At 39.9% G+C, this 19,787-nt stretch overlaps 1 protein-coding gene across 2 annotated transcripts in view; it reads right to left on the bottom strand.

The window, feature by feature from the left end:
- Nucleotides 1-19,787, bottom strand: part of LOC140483152 (filamin-A-interacting protein 1-like) — a 228,905-nt gene that overhangs the window by 103,290 nt on the left and 105,828 nt on the right. For both annotated transcript variants that reach the window (XM_072581168.1, XM_072581167.1), the window contains exon 3: nt 10,597-10,770. In XM_072581168.1, the coding sequence (XP_072437269.1) occupies nt 10,597-10,770 (174 nt within the window). The remainder of the gene's footprint in view (nt 1-10,596; nt 10,771-19,787) is intronic.

The raw sequence follows: 19,787 nt of genomic DNA, 5'->3' as shown, positions 1-19,787 counted from the left end.
GAGTTCAACCAGGCACCATGCTTATTAAGCTGTAAAGCAGTTAAAAGTCAAGAAACAACTGTCAATGCTTTAGGATTATGAACATTGAATGAGTTTGCATGATGTTAGATTGTTTATTTTAAATTGCCAAACACTTTTGCTGCAATACCAGGATGTCACATTCTGTGTTCTATATGCTCAACTGCATTTACAAAACAATTTACATTTAGATAAATCTGATGTTAGGTTGGACTTCTGATGATGCTAAATATGCTGATTTCAAGGTGGAAAAAGTGGTTTTCATCTTCTTCAACTTTACTGGAGAAAATTTCTGCTCATATTTGACAAGTAGATTGACAGATCAGAGAGACGAAAGCTTAAGAGATGTGCTGTTGAGATAGTGCTGCAATCCATTACTGTTCTTGTGGAACCATACATTATGCCTTACATTATACATTGTGGCAGAGGAACAGATTATTATTGGTAATAAATAGGGGTGCACAGGAACTGGATCTCCAGACGTAACAGTGCATATATGAAGTATAATTCTAGGTTATAGCTCTGGTAAATAATTCTGTCAATAAGGCCTCCTACAAACGTAACAGCTCTGCCCTCTTTATATGCAGTCTGTCAGATCTCTGCCTCGCACTATGTGTCGAATGAAGATTATGTTTATCATGGAAAGAACTCAAAGTTTGTGAGAAGATTTGTAGCTCGGGTGCTCGTTGTTGTGGTTCTGTTCGCCAAGCTGGGAATTTTTGTTGTAGATGTTTCATTCCCCTGTCTAGGTGACATCCTCAGTGCTTGGGAGCCTCCTGTGAAGCACTTGTGATGTTTCCCCTGGCATATATAGTGGTTTGTCTCTGTCACTTCCAGTTGTCAGTTCCAGCTGTCCGCTGCAGTGGCCGGTATATTGGGTCCAGGTTGATGTGTTTGTTGATAGAATCTGTGGATGAGTGCCATGCCTCTAGGAATTCCCTGGCTGTTCTCTGTTTGGCTTGTCCTATAATAGTCGTGTTGTCCCAGTCGAACTCATGTTGCTTGTCATCTGTGTGTGTGGCTACTAAGGACAGTAAGGATGGCAAGAACTTCACATGGAATCTTGTGGATGTGGGAGGACATTGCACTGCAGCTACCATCAGGTCTGCCTAACCAGAAAACTCTCCCACTTTGCCCACTTGCCGTAGGCCTATTTGAAGAAGGATTTGGATTAGTTTTCATCCTAATTAGCCATATAATGACACACCTTGGCACTGGTGAGACCTTTTCTGGAGTAATATATTCAGTTCTGGTCACCTGTTATAGGAAAGATATTATTAAGCTGGAACGGGTTCAGAAGAGATTTACCAGGTTGTTGCTGGGACTGGAAAGGAGGGGCTGGATAGGCTGGGACTTTTTTCACTGGAGTGTAAGAGGTTGAGAGGTGACCTTACTGAGGTTTTTTAAAATCATGAGAGATATAGATAAGGTCAATAGCAGTTGTCTTTTTCCTAAAGTGGAGGATTTCAAGACTGGGGGCATATTCTGAAGATAAGAGGAGAAAGGTTAAAAAAAATACATGAGGGGCAATTTTTTTTTAAACACAGAGAGTTGTTTGTGTGTGGAATGAATTCCAGAGGAAGTGGTCAATGCCACTTGGGTACAGTTACAACATTTAAAATACATTTTTAAAAGTAAATGAATAAGAAATGTTTGGAAGGATATGGGCCAAACACAGACAGGTGGGACTAGTTCAGTTTGGGATATGGTCGGTATGACCTGGTTGGACTGAGTCCATGCTGCATGACTCTATGATACATCTTCTGTAGCTTTCAAGTCCTGAAAGGGTGCTTGAAATCTCTGACCCAAAGGGTGGGAAGCTCTGCTCCATCTGATCTTCTACCTTGCCTCACGGTCCTTTTCCCAAGAGGGGAAACGTAAGTGAATACCACCTTGGTCAAAATGTACACAGAGCAGAATGCTGAGGGGTGAAATGTTAAAAATGGCCCTCTAGTGTGTTAAGTGCCATGCTCCTACATGCACAGAGGTCAGGGAAGCAGCCATGAATAAGTATGGATCATGATAAATTATCGGGGTGCCTCATGGTATGTATTCAGATACCAGCGCTGCCAGCAGAACCACCTAAGATGCCTTGGGTAGATTCACTTCCATCAGTCCTTTTCATGGGTATCAGTCTAAGTGACTGATGCCAAATACAGAAGGCTGACTACAAAAAGTCTTCGCCTTGATAAACAGATAGGCTTCTTATGTAGTATTTAATAACTACTTACATTACCTCAGAGTAACATGGTAGACGTTAGTGAGATGTCAGTTGTATTTAAGTGTGAGTACACATTATTGCTAGCTACATGAACTTCACAGCTGGAACTATAGTAGAACACTGGATTGATCCCTACAGGTACAGTCTTTTATATCTTTAATGGACAGAGCTCATCTTATGTTATTAGTTAGTACCTGAAAGGGTTAGCTTATAAAACATCCCTTGGAATGAATGACATTGAGTCAGCTGGCCAATAAAATCTCTTGATTTTTATTAATATTTAAGGAGCTGATTCAATGGGGAGGAATTTGCATTGCCCCTAATGGGCATATTGCTGAGAAGGTATTTTCCCTCCTGGGCCAGAGGACACAGTCTCAGAACAAAGCAACATCAATTTAAGACGGAGATGAGGAGAAATTTCATTTATCAGAAGGTTGTGAGTCTTCTGAACTCTTTGCCACAGAGACATGTGGAGTCCTTGTCTATACTTAAGACTGAGATAGATAGACCCTTGATAGGCAAGGGAGTCAAAGATTATGGGGAAAAGGCAAGAAAATGGTTGTAAGCAATATTGGATTAGTCATGATCTTATGCTGGTGCAGGCTCAAGGAGCAGAATGGTATAGTCCTGTTCGTATTTACTTCAAACTACCCAAAATAGGGAGACATGTTACCAGCTGGCATGCCATTTTAGATCTAATTGAGGCCCTTAACTGCCTAAGTAAGTGACAATTAAAACAATTTCATTCCACCCCCACCAGCATAGAACTGTGTAGCTTGGGGTTGATGAGAGAAACATAAAAGCCTTTGACTATCCCATGAAGGTACCCGGTCGTATCTGATATCAGATGCTAAGAAAGGGATTATTTTGGTGCCGTAGTAGCATCCCTGCCTCTGGCCTAGAAGACCTAACTGCTCCAAAGTGTATCATAACATGTCTTAGCAGGTTGATTAAAAATACTACTGTACTGAGTAGTAGAAGGCAGACAAGAGTAGCCAATATGTATGTTATAATCTTCAAACATTAGTGAAAGGGCAGGAAGGAATGTGGATACCTCCGGTTGACCGTCTCCTGTGCCAATTGATACCATGCCCCTCCCAAGATTTTCTCCTTCTTGTACTTCCTTAGCTGGCCTCCAATATCTGTGCCCTGCCCTCTCTACCGTGCATCCCTCCTTATGGTGCTTAACAGCTCCTCTCAAATAAAAAGGCCCCTCTCACCCCTTTGTTTCCCAGGGGATCTTTTGTATCTACCTGAGAAAGCAGTCAGGTAATTAGTTTCAAGAATTGTCTAAAAGGTGTCTTTGTCTCTCACACACAGAATCATCAGCCTGGATTAAACACTAGGTTTCCAGACTGTGATATTACCATTCTGACTCAAGCAACAGTTCTACACGGGCACCTCTCAAAGCAGTCATTGTAGACACACTTTCCCTTGCTTATTAAACAGAAATGAAAAGTAGTATTCTGCTAGACACAACCAGAGGAAGGCAGGGTGATCTTTACACAGACATGCATATGGGTGATCTTTGATCAATGTGCTCATCTGTTGTATAAAAATTTAAACAGTGTCAACATAATCTGTTAAATATAATCGCACTACTAACTGCTCATATTCTAAGACTCCTTGGAAGACTGCACACAGTTTTTCACTATCTTAAACTAATCAAAAAACCAAATAATTACTGGGTCTTTTCTCAGTGTTGATATAAAGGAATATCTTGCTACTGATAATGGAAATACTGTAAAAAAACAAAATTCAATTTGTGTGACAAATTTTATCTATTCATCCTTGGGAAGCGAGAATCACTGCCAAGACTAGCAGTTATCACTTTTGAGAATGTGATAGTGTACGGCCTTTTTGAGCCTTTGTGCCCACAGATTTAGACATGTACAGTGCTTTTGAGAAGGATTTTATACATGATTATCTAATGGTACAATAACAGGCTATTTTGGTCTAACCGGAATGTGCCACTTAGATCTCCTCCTATCTCTCTCACCTAAATCTATCATTGTACACCTTTTCCCTCCACCTCCCCCTTAAATAATATGTCAATATATTTCAATTTAACTGCTTCCTCTCGGAAAGTTTCACATTCATACATTCTTCAGATAAAGACACTTCTTCCGAATTCCCAAATGGATATCTTGTTGACTCTTAATATTTATGGTTTCTAGTTGTCCTCTTCCCCATAAAAGGTAATATTCTCTCTTCATTCACTCTGTCAAATAAATGCCTACGAACACAGAGCCAGATCCCTTTTCAACTGCAGCATTCTGTAGTCTCTCTCCATTTCAACAATATTCTGCTCTCCTATGCTTCCTGCCAAAAAGAGACAACTTCCCACTTTATATGACTTCTCAAAACTTTGCCCACTCATTTCACCTAGCTTAGTCACTTTGCAAACATTCTATCCTCCTCACAACTGGTTTTCCTTATCTTCTTTTTGTCAATGAATACAACTGCAATTGATCAGTCCCTTCAGCCAGGTTGTGTTTCATATACCAATAGCCATATGCTGAATTAGGCAGCAAGTCTGTGATATTCAAGCATTATTTCGCAAATCCACAGTTTCGCACAAACATCAATTTCCACCTTTCTCTTATGCATACTTTTCCTGTCCAGAAGAAGTCAACACTACAATGGAGAAGAACTCACCTCGGTTTTTTTATTTCGACAATCCATTTTCAAATCACTCAGTCAAATTACAAACACTGCCCACCAGGTGCAGTGTAACAACAAAAAAATGAAAGGGGGGGGGGTGCAGGGAAACAAGGCAGAGGAACTCAACTTACTATTTCATAAACCTAATCACCCAAGCAAATAATCTCCTGTTGACGAGGAGCAATGCAACAACAACACAAAAAGCTGGGGAACGAAGGGAGAGAATTAAATCAACATAGTATCAGAGTGGGAATAATTCACTCCAGCCCCCCCCCCCAAGATGAAGAACAATCCAATAAGCATGCCACAAATGAATTCTAGAACTGTTCTGAACCTAAATGTCGCTTAGAACAGTTCACCATTTCTAACTCCAACAGATAGCAGTCCAGTTATGTTGCCAAACAGAATATGACTCACTTACCCTTACTCTTTCTTGTTGATTAGCCAGTCCTTTATACAAGTTAATATATCACTCCCTGCATTTTTAATTCTTCCCTTGTATATTAACCATTTACACAGCACCTTAAGTTTATATTTGTTTGTGACATCAATGGCTAGTCTAAGAGGGCAATTAAGCATCAACCGCATTGCAGTAGATCTGTAGTTAAATGTAGGCCAGACCAGATAAGGTTAGCAAATTTCTTTTCCAGAAAAATGAGTGAGTCAGATGTGTTTATTTTATAACTGTCAGTAGTTATGTAGCCTCCATTAGGCCAGCATCTTACTGGATTCAAATTTCACCGCCTGCTGTGATGAAATCCAGCACAGGATATCAGCCCAGGTTTTAGATTGCTAGCCTAATGACATTACCACTGCGTCAGTTTAATAAATATACTTTACAAATTCAAATACATTACATCTTCTGATTCTTCTTTATCCAACCTGTTTGTTACATCTACAAAGAATTCTAACAAATTTGTCAACTACAATTTTTCTTACATTCAGTCAAGGTGTGTCAGGATGACTTTATTATGATTTTTGAAATGTCCTGCTTTACTTTCTTAATAATAGATTATTTTCGCAATGGCAGAGGCTAGGCTAACTGGCTCATAATTTTCTGCTTTCTGCCTCACCTTTTCTGGAATAGAGATTTATGTCTGTTGTTTTTCAGTCCACTGGGAATCTAGGAAATTTTGAGGGATTTAACCAATATTTCTACTTTCTACTGCCATTTCTTTTAAGACCCTGAGATGCAGGACAAATATCAGACTTTAGCTACATTAATTTTCCTTGTACTTTCCTCTAGTGATTATATTTGCTTTAATTTCCTGCCTCCCTTTGCCACTTGACTTTCTGCTTTTCTTAGAATGATTTATGTCTTCGAGAGATGGATATATGATATTTATGCAGTGTCTGCCATTTCTGTATTTCCTATTATTTGTTCACTAGTTTTACCTTCTAAGGTACTGTATTGATGCTTACTTTTCTGCTCTCTTCCTTTTTGTACACATATTGAACCTTTTATTGTTCATATTTTTCTTGCTAATTTCACATTTTAAAATCTCCGACTTATTTTTTAGTCATCTTTTACTGTTATAAAAGAAGTTGCCTAATGCTGACTATCACTAACTTTCACAGCCCTATCTGATTTTTCTTTCAATTTGATATCAGATTTGACATCTTCAATTGGCTACAGATGCTGTATCCTTCACATATTCTTTCCTTCTGGACAGAATACATCTTTAAGAGTTCTGAAGCAGCTCTTTAAATATCTGCCACTGCTACCCTATATTTTAACCTATTTTTCAACTCCACTTTAGCCAACCGTTTCTTGCTTCTAAATTGCATTTAAAGGTTTAAGATCCTTGTTTTACAGCCATATTTTTACTCTCAAACTAAATGTGATATTTTATTCGTGCTATGTGTGATCTTGGTTAGAGGTCAGTGGAGAGTGTTCCCTTGCACTCCTACGGTGTGTCTTGCACTGTTTTGAAGAGTCAGGCAATGAGCTGCTCAGAATTCCCAGCCTCTACCCTGCTCTTGTAGCCATTGTATTTGTGTGGCTGATCCAGTTAGGTGTTTGTTAATTGTGGGTGATTTACCCATGGCAATACTATTGAATGACAATAGAAGATGGGTTAGACGCTCTTGCTAGAAAAGATAATGACTTTGCCCTTGTGTGATGTAAAGGTTACTTGCCACTAATGAGCTCAAAGCTGAATGTTGCCTAGAACTTGATGCATGTAGATATGAACTGCTTAATGTCTGAGGAGTTGTGAACAGAACTGAACACAGTGCAATCAAAAGTGAAAGTTCCCGCTTCTGTCATGACCATGGAGGGAACGTCATGGAGGAAGCAATTGAAGATAGTTCGGCCTAGCACATTGCTCTCAAGAACTTCTGAAGTTATGGCCTGGAAAAAGGATGATTGATCACTAATAACCAATGTCATCTTCCTAACTATGCAAAGTACGACACCAGTTAGTGGAGTCTCACCCTGATTTCCATTGATTTCAATTATGGTAGGGCTCATTGATACCACTCTTGGAAGAGGCAGTGGCATAGTGGTAATGTTAATGGAGTGGTAGTCCAGAACACCAAGTTAATATCTTGGAGGCAAGAGTTTAAATCCTACCATAGCATATTTGAATTCAATAAACAGCTTGATATCGCACTTGGACAAACATTGTGATGATGTCACAGCCGGTTAGTTTCATGTCACTTGTGGAATCCAATCTCATTTTGGATTGTATAACATCTGGGGCAGGCACTGAGGATGGTAAGGACACAAGATGTAGTCTGAATGGAGGACTTCAAAGTCATCACCAAGGATGGCTTGCTAGCTCCAGTACTCATGAACTGGCTGAGTCCTGAAGTATGAACCCAAATTGAGCATCAGTCAGTAGGTTATTGCTGAGTAAGTGGTTCATGTTGGTACAGTTTATGACAGCTTCCATGAACTTATTACATGAACCAGGAAACTACAGGTCAGTAAGTCTAGCCTCAGTGATGGAGAGAATATTGGAAGCAATTCTCAGGGACAATGATTATTCTGCACTTGGAGGGGCAGGGATTAAATCAAGTACAGTCAGCATGGTTTTGTTAAGGGAAATCACATCTGACCAACTTGACTGAATTTTTCAAAGAGGTGACCAGATATATAGACATAGACTTTCTTTTGGTGAAGTCTAATTGGACTTTACAAAAGCTTTTGATAAGGCCTGCTTCGCAGACTGATAGCAAAGGTAAGAGCCCTTGGAAACCAAGGAAATTTGAGAACTTGGATCCACAACTGTCAGAAAGCAGGGGATGCTGGTTGGGTTGTTTTTCTGAATGGAATTCTGTGCCAAGTGGGGTCCCACAGGGGTTAGTGTTAGGACCCTTGGTATGTATAAATAATTTAGACTTGAATGTAGAAATATTGATCAGTAAGTTCACAGGTGAATCAAAAATTGGTGGGGTGGTAAATAGTAAGGAGAATAGGCTTAAACTACAAGAGATTATACAGACAGGCTGGTCAAATGGACTAATCAGAGGCAAATCAATCTGGATAAACATAAATTGTTGCACTTGGGCAGGGGAAAGAAGGCAAAGGAATGCATGACGAACAATAGTAATCTTGGAAGCACCGAGGATGTACAGTCCCCGAAGGTATCAGGTCAAGCAGGCAAAGTGACTAACAAGGTATATGATATATTTGCCTTTATTAATCAGGAATAGAGTTTAAGAGCAGACAGGTAATGATGGAACTGTAAGAAATGTTGATTAGGCCACATCTAGAGTAATGTGTGCACTTCTGGAACCACATTATAGGAGAGAAATGCAGAGGAGATTTATCAGCATATTGCCTAGGCTGGAGAGTTTCAGTTATGAATAGAGATTGGTCAGACTGGGACTGTTTTCCAAAGAGCAAAGAAGACTGGCTAGAGACATGATTGGGATGTATAAAATTATAAGGGGCATAGATAGGGTAGACAGGAGAGAGGCATAGAGGGATCAATGACCAGGGAGCATAAATTTAAGGTAAGAGGCAAAGGTTTAGAGGAGATGCAAGAGAAAAGCATGTCAACTCAGGAGGTGGTGGGAATCTGGAACTCATTGCCTGCAAGGTTGTAGAGGCAGAAACCCTTATAACATTTAAGATGTGCACTTGTGATACAAAGGAATACAAGACTATGGGCCAAGTGCTGGAAAACGGGATTAGAATAGTTAGATGGTTATTTTTGACTGGTGCAGACTCAATGGACTGAAGGGCCTTTTGCTGTGTTGTAGATCTTTATGACTCTATTGAAGCTAGGGTAATTGGCCAGTAATTGTCTGGAGCAGACTTCTCCCTTTTTTGTGGGCAGGACATATCTTGGAAAATGTCCACATTGTCCAGTAAATGCAGGTGTTGTAACTGTACTAGGAGCTTGGCTAGTATAGAATAGATTTTCAGCACTATAGAGTCATGGAGTCACAGAGATTAACAACAGAGAAACAGACCCTTAGGTCCAACTCATCTGCGCCAACCAGATATCCTAAACTATTCGAGTCCCGTTTGCCAACATTTCACCCATTTTGCTCTAAACCCTTTCTATTCATGTACCCAACCAGATGCCTTTTGTAATTGTTCCCACTTCCACAACCTCCTCTGGCAAATTATTCCATACACGCACTACCCTCTGCATTAAAAAGGTGACCTTCAGGTCTCTTTTAAATCTTTCCCCTCTCACTTTCAATCTATGCCCTTTAGTTTGGACTCTCTTAGCCTAGGAAAAAGGCCTTGACTATTTACCTTATCCATGCACCTCATAGTTTTACCAAGCTCTGTAAAGTCACCCGATGCTCCAGGGATAAAAGCCCCAGCCACTTCATCCTCTCCTTATAGTTGGCAGAACTTATATCCTTCAGTACATCTAGTGTATTCAGCCTTCTCTTCAAATCACGTGGTGTGATTTGAATTGGCTAGGCTTTGTGAGGATAGAGATTGTGGCTGGAGGTAGATCATGCACTCAGCATTTGTGACTGAAGATGACTGCAAATGCTTTGGCCTTTTCTCTTGTCGGATGTGCCCATTGGTACATATTTCAGCAAGGATGCCTGGTCTCAGGTTCCTACTTTAGCCTAACAGATATTTTCTAAACAACATCTTCAGAGATGTTATGATACATGTACAGCAGGTAGGACTCAAACCCAGTTCTTCTGTCCTGGAGCTATGGACACCAGCATGGTCCACAAGGACTCCTAACCCATCGGCTTTACATACTTGTGGCTTTTACATTTGTAAACCCTGTGCTTTAAGTGCCAGCTGTAAAATTATAGAGAAATTGACAAGGAACTTGAGAAAAAAAACCCGAAAATTCTATGAGCTTCTGATAGGATGCTATGGAGCTATTCATTACAGGAGTGATTGTGAAGCAGATGCTTCACCATCTGCTTAACCATCTAACATTATGGAAATATCCTACATCATTGTTATAGGATGGGATTATCTTTAAGTTTCTCAATAGATTCTGAGACTCTGCATCATTTAAATCTGACAGGGATATTTTTCAAAGTGGCTGAATCTCTGCAATTACATTACACATGGAACTAGTCAGAACTTGCACAGTGTAGTTCTGGCTAAAATTAATATTAGAACATTTTTGATAGTCCCATCCTAAAATGGGCTACTAATCCTTTATTGGGCCCAGGTGAAAGCACTCAGATGTGATGCATCAGATTAAGGGTTTCCTGCACGATACATGAATAATCTAAACCTGAAAGCATACCTCTGCCATTGGTTTCTCATAAACATCTTCACCTGTCTTCTTTTCCTGGGCTTGATTGGCATCCCTGTACAATGTCCGTAAAATTGTCTCAGGAACGGCCAGACCATAATAAGCCTCTAAAGACTCCGGATTAATCTTGTTCGACTTCAGCAAGTGAATAACATCCTCTCGAGCCTGTAGAAATTGAGTAAAAACATGTTTACATTTAGCTCACAAGTTAATGCTTCATTTCAAGGGCTAGGAGTAAGCAGGAAAAACAGTAACATTCTGTACAACTCAGTAAAATGCAATATTTTCTTACATTGAAATATTTTTGTTATGAGAAGCTTTCTTTTCTCTCACAGCAATACCTCTCAGCCTCCAAAGTAATGAGACTGCAACAGCTGAAGCTCACTACACAAATGACAGAAGATCTTGCTCCCATCTCAATTTGTTCAGCTCATCCTTATTGGTTGACCACAGCTTTGTCTACTCACCTGACACCTAAGTAATGCTAGCATTTTCATATCCCTACATGAGCCCAACCATTCATTGCTTAAAATGTAAACTCTCAGCACCAATGTTGGCAAACTCTGTGCAACTTGTTGAGGTTAAATCTCCATTTTTTTTGAACTACTATTTAGTATGCATTCATGAGCCCATCCAGCTCTACACTGTGTCCATGACAGCTGCAACTTAACATATCCCATACTCTCCATTTTCCATTGCTCCTCTATCTGCTGCCCCCATAGACTATTAATGAGCTCAGCAAGATATTAATTGGAGATGTCCAAATTGACGGCTCCCTGTTTCTGCCTTTACTTTGTTTTGTTGTTCTAGTGACCATCCAAGATGGCAATTTTTATTGTGTACCTGCACCCCAATTGAAAATCCAATTGTAATGTGTGTTACAAAATTGCGAGTGGTGATGTATTTGCATTATCAAACAACATGATTCTTATTTCTAACTACTGATTTGATGCTTCTATTTTCTTGCAGTCTCATAAACCAAATCATAAAAATGGATGTTCTGCACAACTTCCTTGTTCTAGATATTTAATTATACAACAACTCAGTGATTGTATGATTAAAGAGTTAGTTCTCATTCTAGTTTACACAAGGCCAGACAAAGACGCTTCTTCCTCAACTGTTTAAACAAACATGGAATCTATGTGGTCATTGAAGTATAAAATCTTGTGTCAACTAGATAAAACACTGAAATTAGATCACTGGAAAAAGCAAATATCCTCACTTGGTCTGAAATGGTTGAAAAACCTGGATTAATGTCACAGCAGGCCTTGTTCACTGAGCCTCTCCCTCCCATCCTTCTCTCTGATCGTTTATATAAATGGGAAATGAAAGAGAGCTGTGATATATTGAAAAATAAATAATTGAGTGAGATCAGAAATATGTCATTCATAAGTTTATTTTAAAGTGAACCACTCTACTTTTAACTGTGAACTATATTTTGTAGTTATAAAATTAATGTGGAATTACTTGGCTTAAAAATCATGGTACCACAAGACCCACAAATATCACAGAATATTGTGCATAAATTATACATACTGTGTCAGGCTGGAAATTATTCCCAGCCATCTTGTCATATGAGCACAATGTGCTCAGAAGAACTTTCTCCAACTGCTACTTTACCAGAGCTATTAATGGACTTAGGCATCCATTAACAAGGTGGAGATAAGAATTTGATTTGAAGTTATGTCCAAATAATGGCATGACCAATCATCACTTTCATCCTTTAAATTCAGATTTACAAATGGTAATCCCCATTTCCTAAATCTTTCAATTAATTTTTCATTCTGTCTCTTCAGATTTCTTTGTTTCTCCCCACATTAATCTACATTCTGTCCCCTCACGACCACCTAAACATTAGTCTCTATCTCCATTAGTCTTGAGTAGATCCATTTAGAAGCATATAGACAGTTTAGGTTGAATGTATTTATCTCCTGCAGAGAAGTGCCTAGAAGTAGAAATTCACCTCAGCCTATTTTCAGGACCAACACTGATTTGAGTGCAGCTTCCAGTTAGGATCCTGACCTGATATTGGGACTCAGACATCACAAAAGTGAAATTTGTGACTTGCCATTTTGTCTTCAAAGGTAGGTTTTGCATTTATATCAGCAAATATTAGGTTCTTGCTTCATTAGCAGAAACACAAAAGGCGAGAAAGTGATAAGAGCTGGGTGGTGATGATCAGAAGAGGGCAGGAATTGAACCATGAAAGCTGATGGTTGCCCCTGATTTCAGCCCAATTTCTGAAGGGACCCAAGTATGCTCTTAGAAACCACATTTATACATCTAAGGAATCCAATTCATGTTTTAGGTAGCTAACAGGAAAATGTTTAGATGTTTATCACAGTCCAAAACTGAGTCTGCTAGATCAATAAAAATTAATTTCTGGTGTCCCTTTCTGCAATCTTGAGAGCAGGAACTTTATTACTGAGTATCATGAGTAGAAACCAACATCCTGTTACTCTGCATGAGGAATTTTAACACTGTGTCTTCTTTGCCAGAAACCTTTTGAAGTTAGCACTGTGGTTAGCACTGCTGCCTCACAGCGCCAGCAACCCGGGTTCAATTCCCGCCTCAGGCGACTGACTGTGTGGAGTTTGCACATTCTCCCCGTGTCTGCGTGGGTTTCCTCCGGGTGCTCCGGTTTCCTCCCACAGTCCAAAAATGTGCAGGTTAGGTGAATTGGCCATGCTAAATTGCCTGTAGTGTTAGGTGCAAAGTAAATGTAGGGGAATGGGTCTGGGTGGGTGCGCTACGGCGGGTCGGTGTGGACTTGTTGGGCCGAAGGGCCTGTTTCCACGCTGTAAGTAATCTAATCTAATCTAATCTAAAATTCTAGTGACAAACCATGGAATGTAGATTCTGCCAAGTACCCAATAAAACTGCTCCTCGATATCTCACTCTTATTCTGCCACAAAGTTACAAGGTGACTGCAATTATTGCAACCACGACTAGAGGACTTGTGGTACAATGGTAGTATCCCTACATCTGGGCTAGCTGACCCAGGTTCAAGTCCCACCTGCTCCAGAGGTGTGTAATAACATTTCCAAAATTGCTGATTAGTAAATAAAATATCTTGAAGCCATTATTAGTTAATAAATCATAATGAGAGTAGCCTTTTGCTGATCAAACTAGCATTTTTTATTTATCACTTTCTTCCATTGATTGAATCACATAGTGGGAAAAATGTTAAAGGCACATTTTAAAAAAGGAAGAATTATGTTTAAAGAAATGATGTACAATCAGTCCTAATATAATGCAATAGTTCCATTCTCGTGCGATCTCGTGTTGTAAGAAGATCATGTAATCGCTCCGCCTTTTAAGCTAATAGGGCTGGAATCATGTTATAGCCAATACAGGTAAGAAAGTTCGCATTGTATAAATGATGGTCTAAATTCCTCAATTGCGTTAAAACCAATACATGTTGAAGAAACATGTGTTGTCGCAGAACTGCCTATACTATGCTTTAAACAAGTTATTCTTGTGTTTTATGGACTTAGAGCGTAGACTAAACCACATAGCATCTGTTTTTAGATAAGGATGAGGTCTAAGATTCTCATGCACACTTCTTACAGGAAATGCACAGGAGGCCATCTTGGTGATATCCTTTCACCATGCCTGAAGCTGGTGTTGGAGTGCTTGAAAGTGGGAAAACAGGAACCAAAGCCTGCTTCTGGCCCCTGCTGCACCTTTGGTTTTCCCTGAGGAAGCCAGCAGTAATGCATGTTACCTCTAGGAAACCAGTACTAAATAGCACAGAATTTAAAAAGTAAGTATTTATCATGATTTCCAGCCCTGGGAATTCCATGCTCTCTCAAATCCCCCAGGACCTTTTCACTAAGGTCATCCCCATCCCAACCACCTAACTGCACAACAGTCTTCCCAGCTTCTCAACAAACTACAAGTACAGACAATGGCCCACAACCCTTCCTTCTCCTCACACCTACTATCCAACCTGACCATTTAAATGACAACTGGCATGCATTCTGGTGTAATCTCCAACTGCAGAATCATCTACATTTAGTGAGTCAAAAAGTGTGGTGCTGGAAAAGCACAGCAGGTTAGGCAGCATCTGAGAAGGAGGATTAGATTAGAATACTTGCAGATTAGATTAGATTACTTACAGTGTAGAAACAGGCTCTTCAGCCCAACAAGTCCACACCGACCCTCTGAAGAGCAACCCACCCAGACCCATTCCCCTACATTTACCCCTTCACCTAACATTATGGGCAATTTAGCATGGCCAATTCACCTAACTTGCACATCTTTGGACTGTGGGAGGAAACTGGAGCACTCTGAGGAAACCCACACAGACACGGGGAGAATGTGCAAACTCCACACAGACAGTTGCCCGAGGCAGGAATTGAACCTAGGTCTCTGGCGCTGTGAGGCAGCAGTGCTGTGCCACCATGCCGCCCACAAACGATGGGGCGATGTTTTGGGCATAAACCCTTCCTGATGCCCGTAACATCAATTCTCCTGATCCTTGGATGCTGCTTGACTTGCTGTGCTTTTCCAGTGCCACACATTTCGACTCTGATCTCCAGTATCTGCAGTCCTCACTTTCTCCTACATTACATTGAGGTTAGTGCCCATGGTCCAGGGTTCTATGAACCTCACAATGTGTGTATGGTGGTTAATATGTGTGCAGTAAGGAATTAAAAGAATTTTTTAAACTTAAAGGGATTTCATTCCTTCACTGTGAACCAACACATGACCACGGATTTCTTCCATCACAATGACAAGGGTATACAGCATGCAGCTTACTACTAGATGTGACAATACTATGGCCTTAAGAGATGTATTTTGTCCTTTTTTTTTGAAGAGAGGTTCTAAGTTAGAGGTCGGAGCAATCCATGCAGAGCCGCTGGCGTAAACAGCTTGTGAGGCCTTGGAGTTTTTTTTTAAAGTTGTAACAATAGAAGCAGCCTGAATGGGTGTGGTCAAGCTCCCAAAGAACCAGGATTTTTAGTTTTAGCTTTTAGCATATGATGCTGGGGTCTTGAAGAAGTGGAAGCCTTTTACCCCTCTCTTGGTTACAGCTAAAAGTTGGGGGTTCTCTTCTTGCTGCTGGAGTTGCAGATGAGATTGTCTGTTATTCTGAATTTGCCTTTGTCAAGGGTGTGTTTACGGACTGTTACTACATTGGAACGGTTAATTAATAATAGTTACTGTATCTGTTATTTTGTTAAGCATTTCGATAGTTACAGCTGAACCGATTCTTTTCTATATCTTTTTGTTTTGTTGTATTTTATTTGTGTATGAGTGAAACGTGTTTTGCTTAATGTTAAGTAATCTGACCAATCAAATTCTATCTGGAATGCACCAACTTACACCTACCTTTAAAATAAGAAAACGTTAGGGTCTAGACTATCTTTTTAACATATTTTGAGGGGTTTGGTCTGGTCCGTAACATAGAACATTTTCGAATCTTTCCTGCAGTATTCCTCCAGGATAATCATAGACTTGCTTGAAGATGCCGATGAGTGTACCCTATAACATTCCCTGAGGAAGAATGGCTCTCATTGAACATCTCCTACTGTGCAAGGGATCTGAATACAGTAATGAGCCATGTGATGAGTAAACAAACCAGCATTTGACTTTTGAATATGTATCCAATGTATTTGACAGAGATGCCCATCACATGGGGAAGGAGTTGTTATTTCTGCTTAAATAATGGACTGCGTTCAAAACCATTTCCATATTGAGGTACTGGAACTCACGAAAATAGCTGAGTTCATAAGACACTCCTGAAAAGTGACGGGATGTAGTTAAATGGTACCCTGCACTATTGGGAGGCCGACAACATTTCCAAACCCCAAGGCTCATTCTGTCTGCTTTTCTGTGGCAAGTAGGAATGAGGTGAGGCTATGTCTCTACAAAGCCTCAGTGCATTCCCTCAGATAGCAATGTACTGCAAAATGTGACATGTTGCCGATATCTCCAGTAGCATTAGAAGGAGTTAGAATAAGAAAAGCAAAGATCCAGGGTAACATTGACAACTGGAACCAAAGCATTCCTGCCTGCTTGAGGCTCCATTGGTGGCTGCAAGATTTCACAGAATTCTGTCATTACTACATTAATGAAGCAACAAATTCTGAACTGTCAGCCATTTCTGAACTTGAGATAAGAGAATTAAAGCCCTTAACATTCTCGGTGAGTATGACGCCTGCTGTGAACTCATCTCCCAACCCTGCTCCTCCTCCAGAAGCTTGTTCTGCTTTCTCTGGGTTCTTTTCATTCTTCCAACCATGCTAATTTCCAAAATGAAGACTAATCAGGCCACTCATGTCTGGAAGCAAATGGATTCAGCACATGCTTTTAAATAATATTTTGTACCAGCTAGACTTTGCCAGGCAAAATGCTCAAACTTTGGGAATTATGGAAATGCTTAGCAAAACGTGCACAATTGCACCAACAACACAACAACTAACGTATGAATGTTTAATATTTCCTTTAAATTGTACAGGTGGAGGTATATGCTATTTAACATATTCAGCTGTGCGAGGCAGGACATGTAGTTGTTGGAAATTGAAATGCTGGAGTAAAATCAGTGAGTTGCATAATGATTGATATCAAGACAGCTATCTATGCTCTCAGTAGTTATTATGTGCATTCACACAAATCCCTTTATCAAGATGCTGTCCAGCACACTTCCTATCAGAAGTGTGAGAACACATCTCAGACCCCATTTTCCAGTAATAGGGGGTGTGATTCAGGGGATAGACATAATAGGCAGAAGTTCCCAAATGTTCAGAATCACAATTTTAGGACCAATTGACGGTCCAAAGCCTGCACCTCCTGGGAGACAGACCATTGAACTATTTTACAGAAGGTGGTCTCTTAATTAGGCTGCATCCTAACTCATTGATCAAGGCAGGTTTCTGATAGTGTCAGGCCAATGATACTGTCAGCTCTAGAGTTGGCAACCTTATGTGAAAGATTACCACTGCTGAGACACAGAGAAAGATGTTAGGTCATCTCAAAATGTAATCACATCGGAGTCATGAATCTAATAAAACATTTTTGAAGGACCAAGAATGTAGGTGTCTCTGATCAGAACATTTTCATGGAACATTTTGTCCCATTTCATCATGTAAGTATATAGATGTTAGATGTTTGAAAGTGCAGATAATTTTAAACAAATAATTTGATTAATTCAATAAGACTTTTAAATGTCAGAATATTGTTTAAGCTAAATTTTATTGTGTGTAAAATGCTTTGAATGCATGGATGAAACTAGTTTATAAATAATCAAAACTATGTAAACAAAAATTAAATCAACCTCAGGGAGTAGTGTTGAGAGTGACTGCCCTAGATGTCTAGGCTGGAATTGATCAAGTATAATATCAAGGAGCTCTTGCAAAATTGGAGTCAATGATAATCGGGGAGGAACTTTTCTCTGCTGATTGGAGTCATACCTTGCACATAGAAAGATGATCGTGGTTGTTGAAGATCAGTTATCTCTGCAGGAAATCCTCAGGGTAGCATCCTAGGTCCAACCATTTTCAGCTCCTCATCAATGAACTTCCCTCCACCGTGAGGTCAGAGGTAGAGATTTTCAGTGATGATTGCACAATATTCAGAACCATTTGCAGCTCCTCAAACACTGAAGCAATCATGTTCAAATGCAACAAGAAATGGATAACATTCAGATTTGGGCTGACAAGTGGCCAAGTAACATTCATGCCACCCAAGTATCAGGCAATTACCAACTCCATCAAGAGAGATAGTGGCAGAGTGGTAGACTTGCTGAACTAGTAATCCAGAGTCCCAGGATATTTTTCTGAAAGCATGGGTTTGAAACCCACCATGCCAACTGGTGAAATCTGAATTCAATAACAATCTGGAATTTAAAGCTAGCCTAATGGCAACCATGAAACTACTGTCGATTTTTGACAATGAAGCCCATGTGGATCACTATTGTCCCAAGGGAAGGAACTTACCATCTTTACCTAGTCTGGCCTGCACACACCTCCAAACACAGAGCAATGTTGTGCCCCCTGAGCAATTAGGGATGATTCTAAGGGATTAGGGATTGCCCTTTGAGATTCCATGCCATTACCATAGTTGAATCCTCCACTGTCAACATCCATTATCATTGACCAGAATCTGAAATGGACTAATCGTACAAAACAGTGGCTACAAGAGCAGGTCAGAGGCTAGAAATTCTGCAATGAGTAGCTTGCCTTCTGACTCTCCAAACCATCTACAAGGCACAAGTCAGGAGTGTGATGGAAGGCTCTCCATCTACCGGGATAAGTGCAGCTCTAAAAATGCAAAAGAAACCTGACACCATCTAGGGCAAAGTAACCCACTTGTTTGGCACCACTCACACAAACATTCACTCATTCTACTTTTGATGCAAACTAGCAAGTGTGTACCATCTACAAACTTCATTGCAGGAATTTACAAAGGTTCCTGAGACAGCACCTTCCAGACCCATGACCACTTTCATCTAGAAGGACAAGGACAGCAGATGAATGGGAACTTCACCACTTCCAAATTCCCCTCCAAGCCACTCACTAACCTAATTTGGATATATACCTGCTGTTCCATCAATGTCACTGGGTTAAAATCCTGGAATTCCCACCTGTATAGCATTAAGCACCCATCTACAGGACATGGACTGCAGCCATTCAGAAGGCAGTTTGCCACCACCTTCTCAAAGGCAACTAGGGATGACCAATAAATGTTGGCCCAGCCAATAACACCCACATCCCATGTGTGAATAAAAATAAGCACAAATGGAGAATTTAAAATAAGAGAAATGGAAAAATGAAAGCAAACCCATAGAAGGAAAAGTTCAATTCATATTTTCCATTATGTGTTATTTTGTAATATGGAGTTAATATTACACTTTTTAAGTTATTCTAACATTAACATTACCAGTGTAATGTTAAGATCTGTTTCTCATTCACTTCCTCCTAGGTTCCATGTTGACTTTATTATTTTCGTGAAGAACATATATATATAAATACAACTTGCTGTGGTATTAAACTTTCAACAATATGGCTCTTAAGACAAATGATTATAGGACTGTTTTGCTCAGTGAGACTGTTGCCCTTTGGCAGCCATAACCTAAGAGTTACTGTAACTGGTACAATTCCAGTTTGTAAAATGTTTGTGATATTTCTTCACTTCTATGAAGTAATATTCTGACAAATATTAGTATAGAATAGTCC

Source organism: Chiloscyllium punctatum, chromosome 11, assembly GCF_047496795.1.
Source record: "Chiloscyllium punctatum isolate Juve2018m chromosome 11, sChiPun1.3, whole genome shotgun sequence".
NCBI classification, from domain to species: Eukaryota; Metazoa; Chordata; class Chondrichthyes; order Orectolobiformes; family Hemiscylliidae; genus Chiloscyllium; species Chiloscyllium punctatum.
Note: the sequence above shows the minus strand (reverse complement) of the source record. Positions and strands in the feature narration are given on the sequence as shown.